Genomic DNA, 6179 nt, shown 5'->3' with positions numbered 1-6179 from the left:
ATTAACACCATTAAGGGGGATTCACGGAATGTTTAAGCCACCTCATTTTGTTTTGTCAAAAAATAAATAAAAAAAAAAAAACCACCCCATTCAATATTATGCAAATTAGCAAAATTTTTCCATGGAAAAGGGTGACATACTGACATCAGGGACTGGATTTTATGGTGTGAGAGGGACATTTAGATCACCAGAAAAGTTGCTGAAGTAGCATCCATAAAAGGGGGAGAGGGAGAGGAGGCCGGCCGGCTAATAATATAGCAATTACCAGCATTAATTCATTGTTTGTTGCCTTTCAACCATGGCTGTCATTGATGGCTATGCCATGGAATTCCTTGTATACCTCATCACCACACTAGTGCTTACATCCATATCCATCTACTTGTTCAGGACAAGAAACAAACACAAAGTTCGTCTTCCACCAGGCCCATTAGCTTTACCTATCATCGGACACCTACATCTCATGAGTTCAATCCCTCACCAAAGTTTCCAAAAGCTCTCCAACCGCTATGGTCCTTTGATTCATATTCTCCTCGGCTCCGTCCCTTGTATAATAGTCTCCTCCCCTGAGGTAGCAAAAGAAGTGCTCAAATCCCAGGAGCTTGACTTCACTTCTCGACCCATGTCTCTTGCTGTAAACTACTTGACGTATGACAGTGCCGACTTCATCTTTGCTCCATATGGACCCTACTGGAGATTCATGAAAAAGCTATGCATGACGGAGCTCCTAAATGGACAGATTCTCAACCAATTCGTTCCAATGAGAAAGGAAGAGCTAAGGCGCTTCTTAAAATCTATATTCAACATGTCCCTCCTTGGTAAGGCCATCAATGTTCGCCAACAAGTCATGAGACTAACAAATAATACAATTACAAGAATGATGATGAACACCAGATGCTCTGAAACAGAAGATCAGGCTGAGCAAGTTATAATGGTGGCGCAAGAAGCAACAGAGCTTGCCGGTACGTTTAACTTGTCGGATTACATTGGCATTTGCAGGCATCTGGATTTACAAGGTTTTGGACGGAGGATGAAAGACACACGTCGGAGGTTCGACAATATCATAGACAAGATCATCATGGAGCATGAGGAGGCTCGGAGCCAGAAGAAGAAGATGGGTAGTACTAGTGATGGAGGTAATAATCATGGCGTAAAGACTCTACTTGATTTATTACTTGATATATGTGAAGACGAGGAAGCTGAGGTTAGATTAACCAAAAGCAACGTCAAGGCCTTCCTTCTGGTAAGACAATTTGATCTGTTTGTGTTTTTCCAAAGATATCCCTGGATATAAATACCTATAAATATTAAAAGTTAAAATTGATTGTATAATGTCAACTTATACAATTTTTCACGGTGGATGTTTAAGCCACCTCATTTAACATTCAAAAATCGTCCGCCGTAAAAAAGTGGAAGGCCAAATGATATAGATTATTCCATCCAAAGGTGTAAGGTATGGAATGGATCTTGCATCAATTCAAGCCAATCTACACGAAGACCATTTTGAAAGAACTGACATTCACTGCGGCGAATTTTGTTGTTCAAAACTTTTCTAAATCAGAGTTCAAAACCCAATAATTTAGATTTAGATTGATGAAGAATACACTGTCTACCACCTTTCTCGTAGAAAATATTGTCTCATCATCACAACTTTGTCAACCTGAAACCGACCGGTACTGATGAAAACCCGGCTGACTCGGGTTGGGTCGGTCTGAATTGGTCAGTTTGATCGGGTTGGACATTCTTATGAACAGCCCTATCAGGTAGGCACCACTTGAAAATTTGTTTACACCTATCCCTTTGAATACATTCACCCTACCCTTATAAAAATATTAAAGCAAGCTACGTTATAAGAAAATTAGGATTTAGTGACGGATGTATAATGATGTACGTTATTATAAATAATTTATAATGACGGATTTAAAGTTTTGTTACTAGAAATACAATATTTAGTGACGGCAAAGTGATGGAGTGATTCTTAGCCACTATAAAATGTCTATAGCAACCGATAATTAAAGCTCTGTTATTAAAATGTAATTTATAGTGTCGAACAAGTTTTTGTCCATCACAAAATCACAAAAACTTTATATATAGTGATGGATAGTTATCATCCATTACAAAAAAAAAAAAAAAAAATCATGGAAAATTTAATCATCAACACTAATTGTTGAATTATAGTGATGGACAATCAAGCCATCACCACTAAATGTTGAGTTATAGTGATGGACTATTGAATCATCGTCACTAAATGATTAGTTATAGTGATGGACAATTAAGTGTATGTCATAAAATCACAGAAGTTGATTTATAGTGATGAATAATTTAACGTCGGTCACAAAAAAAAAAGTTATTTACAATGACAAATAATTGAATATTTGTTATTCACAATTGAATGTTTTTTACAAATTAAAATCACAATATATTTTTAATGACATTTTCTTACAATCATTGTTTAAAAGTAATTTTGTTTAAAATGATTTAATGAGCTATACATTTGAGTTGTAGAAAATTAAATTAGTTATTCAAACAATGGGAAATAGCTTATACATCTAGACAATTTAAGAAAAAAAGTTTTAGTAAAAATTCATTTAAGTCCTACCTACGATTTTAATCTGATTGGATGGAGTCAAATCCAAACCCGATCCAATTACATAAATACATCATTTGAATCTGAGATAATCGTATTGAATGTCAGGTTGAACCTCAGATTTTTGGGTATTATTGACAGGCCTACTTATTATAGACTATTAGTAGCCTTTATGTTGTCTTGACTCTAATGGCCTATGCCCATGCATACATACATACATACATACATATTCATATACATGCATAGGCGATACACATACATATATGCATATGAATATGTATATATGCACATATGCATGTATGTATGCATGTATATATGTATGTATGCATTGTATTGCAAACCATCCTTGACCTGATTAGTGAATCGATAAAATGGTGGCTCAACCTTAATTCTAGTATAGGTTAACCTCAAAGTCACCATTAGCTTAAAAATTGTTGATTTAAACAAAACCCATTTGACTCAAGTGGTTGAACCATTGACCTACTTAAGGTTGTGTTTGGTTTGAAGGAAAAAGTAGGGAAAGGTAGGGAAACCTTTACAAATTCCCTTCCTTTCCCTATCTTTTCCTTCAAACCAAACATAGCCTAAGGGTTTGCTTGGCTTAGATTGGGTCAAAATGATCATCCCTAATCCTATCTTTGTGTTCCAACCCTTTAACTAGTGTCCTCGTATTGTATTTTGTTTAGCATTTAGTAAATTACTAGAACAATGGTGAAACTCTAAAAATGTAAGAATTCCAAACCATTATAAAACTTCGGCCAATAGTCTAATAATCTCTGTTTGCAAGTTAAAGGTATGAAGACATTAGTTGAATTTGTAATCAGAGTTCAGAAAATTGGACTAGATCGGCTAGTTAGACCAATTGAATCATGATCAGGCCCTAGCCAGTTTGGTCATACCCCCAAAATTGAATTGGGTAAAAAATTGGTTAAAAACATCAACCTAGCTAGTAAAATTGGAAAATTGGTGAAGTAGTCCATTTTATAAATCTGGCTGGCTTTTTGAAAATTTTCTGGCATATAAATACAAACTGCTAGAGCACATAACTTTGCACTCAAGTGTGCAATTGAGATGATCTTTTATTTTATTTTAGGTAACTTTTTGAGATCTAACCAATTGAATGAATATCCCTTTTAGAAATTATATTTATATAATTTTTATTAAATTACTAGTAAAAATATTAAATAGTTGCAAATTCAGAAATATAATTAAAATTAAAATTAAATAATTAAAATCCATATATAGAAGTTATATTTGTATAGTTTTTATTAAGTCACTAGTAAATAGTATGTAATAATTAAAAGTTAATAAATATAATTAAATAATTAAAATTAATCAATAAAACTAAAATTTAATGCTAAAATAATTACATTAAAAAATTAAATTGATTACTAACATTTAAGTTTTTCATAAGAATAATTGATATAGTAAAATACAATAATATTATAAATAATTAGTAATAATAACTTTTAAGTTTTTAAATTTTTCAAGCATTAATAAAAATAAAATAATGAGACAATTATAATTTAAAATTGTTTATTTTTATAAGAAAAATGTATAATTAAGGAAATTAAATTTTAAAAATCCATTTACTTTTAATTTAATATTAATTTAAAAAGATTATATAAATGAAAAAAATTAAAACTAATTGACAAAAATTAAAATACATTTCATATCAATTTAAATTATTTAAAAAAACTGTTATACATTAACTAATATAATTAAATAAGCTTTTAATTTAGAATTCAATTTACAATTAACACTAAACATATTAAAATTTATATTCCAAAATAAAAGTTTATAATTAATAAAATTTAAATTTAAAATCAAGTTTAACTATAATTTGATGTCCAGTTAAATTCTATTTAAAAATGATTACATTAATAAAAGATGCATTAATATTTAAAATTCCATTGATTTTTTAATTTAAATTCCATTTAAAAAGATTATAAAAATTAAAAAAAATGATAAAAATCAAAATCCATAAAATAAGCTTTTAACTTCAGTAAAAACACACACATATATATATAGCAGAAATTTAATTTTGAAACAAACAGTTGTAGTGAATTCCTGATAAAAATGAGCGATCTTTCAATTGCACTAGCTTCTGAATAGCGAAGCATATTTAATGAGAAGAAATATACAAATGAACATGAAAAATTAATACATTATATATGTCATTCTTTCTGTTAATTTCTTTTGATATTTTTTACAGGACTTATTTTTAGCGGGGACTGATACATCTGCAGTGACAATTGAATGGGCAATGTCAGAGCTCATAAACAACCCATCCGTGTTAGAGAAAGCAAGAGAAGAGATGGACTTGGTGGTTGGAAAGAGTAGATTGGTGGAAGAATCAGACATCCCTAATCTTCCTTACCTCCAAGCAATTGTGAAGGAAACATTGAGGCTGCACCCGGGTGCCCCATTAGTTCTAAGAGCATCGACTAGAGATTGCAAACTCTTGGGCTATGACATTCCTGGAAATGCCAGGACTTTAGTCAATGTGTGGGCGATTGGGAGAGACCCTAAGTACTGGGACAACCCACTCCAATTTCAACCAGAACGATTTATGATGATTGAAGATGGCAAAAACAAATCAAGCCAAATAGATGTTAGGGGACAGCACTACCAATTCCTGCCTTTTGGAAGCGGAAGGAGGATATGCCCTGGACTCACTCTTGGCTTACAAACGGTGCAAATGGGTCTGGCAAGCATGATTCAGTGTTTCGAGTGGAAAGTTGGGGATGGAAAGCATGCAAAAGTAGACATGGAAGAGAGCGCATCTCTTACTCTCCCAAGAGCCCATCATTTGATCTGTGTCCCTGTACCCCGCCTAAATCCATTACCATTAACCTGATTTAATACCATGTCTGCCGTCCAAAAATTAAACATCTATATCTATATAATAAAACAAGGCATCCCATGTCATGTCATGTCATGCCTCTCTACTCTCTAGGAAAGTTATTTATCTATTTTCTCTTTTTTTTGTATTTTTTTTATTTTAAAAATATAAAAAATAAGTAATTCTTGTAAATTTTGATTGGATCAATAAATCTGTAAAGAGACCTTGGGGTTTTCCGAGTCCTCTTATTTCAATGCATCTTATTATTACATAAAACCCATTTTCTAATATTGTATTTTATTCTGTTTGTCCATTTCATTTTATTAGATAACTTTGCAATAATGCATTTTAAATTAATTAACAAGTTTTATGAGTTAAGACCTTTACTGTGCATGGTGCACATACTACATAAGAGATTTATATAAAACCGAGGACTCATTAAAAAAGATATAAAATTTTAAAATAAAAATTAATAAAATGTAAAATCCATTTTATCACTGTCATGAAGAAAATTAGCTAAATGGGTTTGTGTTGACCCATTTTCAAAAAAATGGTTATGGTTTGTTTGGAAACCTGTAACGTGTTATACACGATACAACACATTTTAACACATAATAATAATAATAATAATAATAATAATAATAAGTAACAAATCATTATAACCTAGCCCAACCCGGTTGGACCTATAAATTTTCAGGCTCAAGTAACTATTTTCTTTTGAGTCCAGGGTAAATCATATCCAGCTACATC

At 31.7% G+C, this 6179-nt stretch overlaps 1 protein-coding gene across 1 annotated transcript; it reads left to right on the top strand.

Annotated features, from left to right (window-relative positions):
* Positions 1–242: 242 nt before the first annotated feature.
* LOC104597499 (cytochrome P450 93A2-like) lies at positions 243–5717 on the top strand. Its single transcript, XM_010259077.3, has 2 exons — positions 243–1240; positions 4800–5717. Exons 1-2 carry the CDS (start codon positions 299–301, stop codon positions 5442–5444), a joined length of 1587 nt encoding a protein of 528 aa, XP_010257379.1. The 5' UTR covers positions 243–298; the 3' UTR covers positions 5445–5717.
* The last annotated feature ends 462 nt before the right edge of the window (positions 5718–6179 follow it).

This window comes from Nelumbo nucifera, chromosome 7, assembly GCF_055504915.1.
Source record: "Nelumbo nucifera cultivar China Antique chromosome 7, China Antique-T2T, whole genome shotgun sequence".
Classification (NCBI taxonomy): domain Eukaryota; kingdom Viridiplantae; phylum Streptophyta; class Magnoliopsida; order Proteales; family Nelumbonaceae; genus Nelumbo; species Nelumbo nucifera.
The sequence above is the reverse complement of the archived record's forward strand: the minus strand, read 5'-3'. Positions and strand labels throughout refer to the sequence as shown.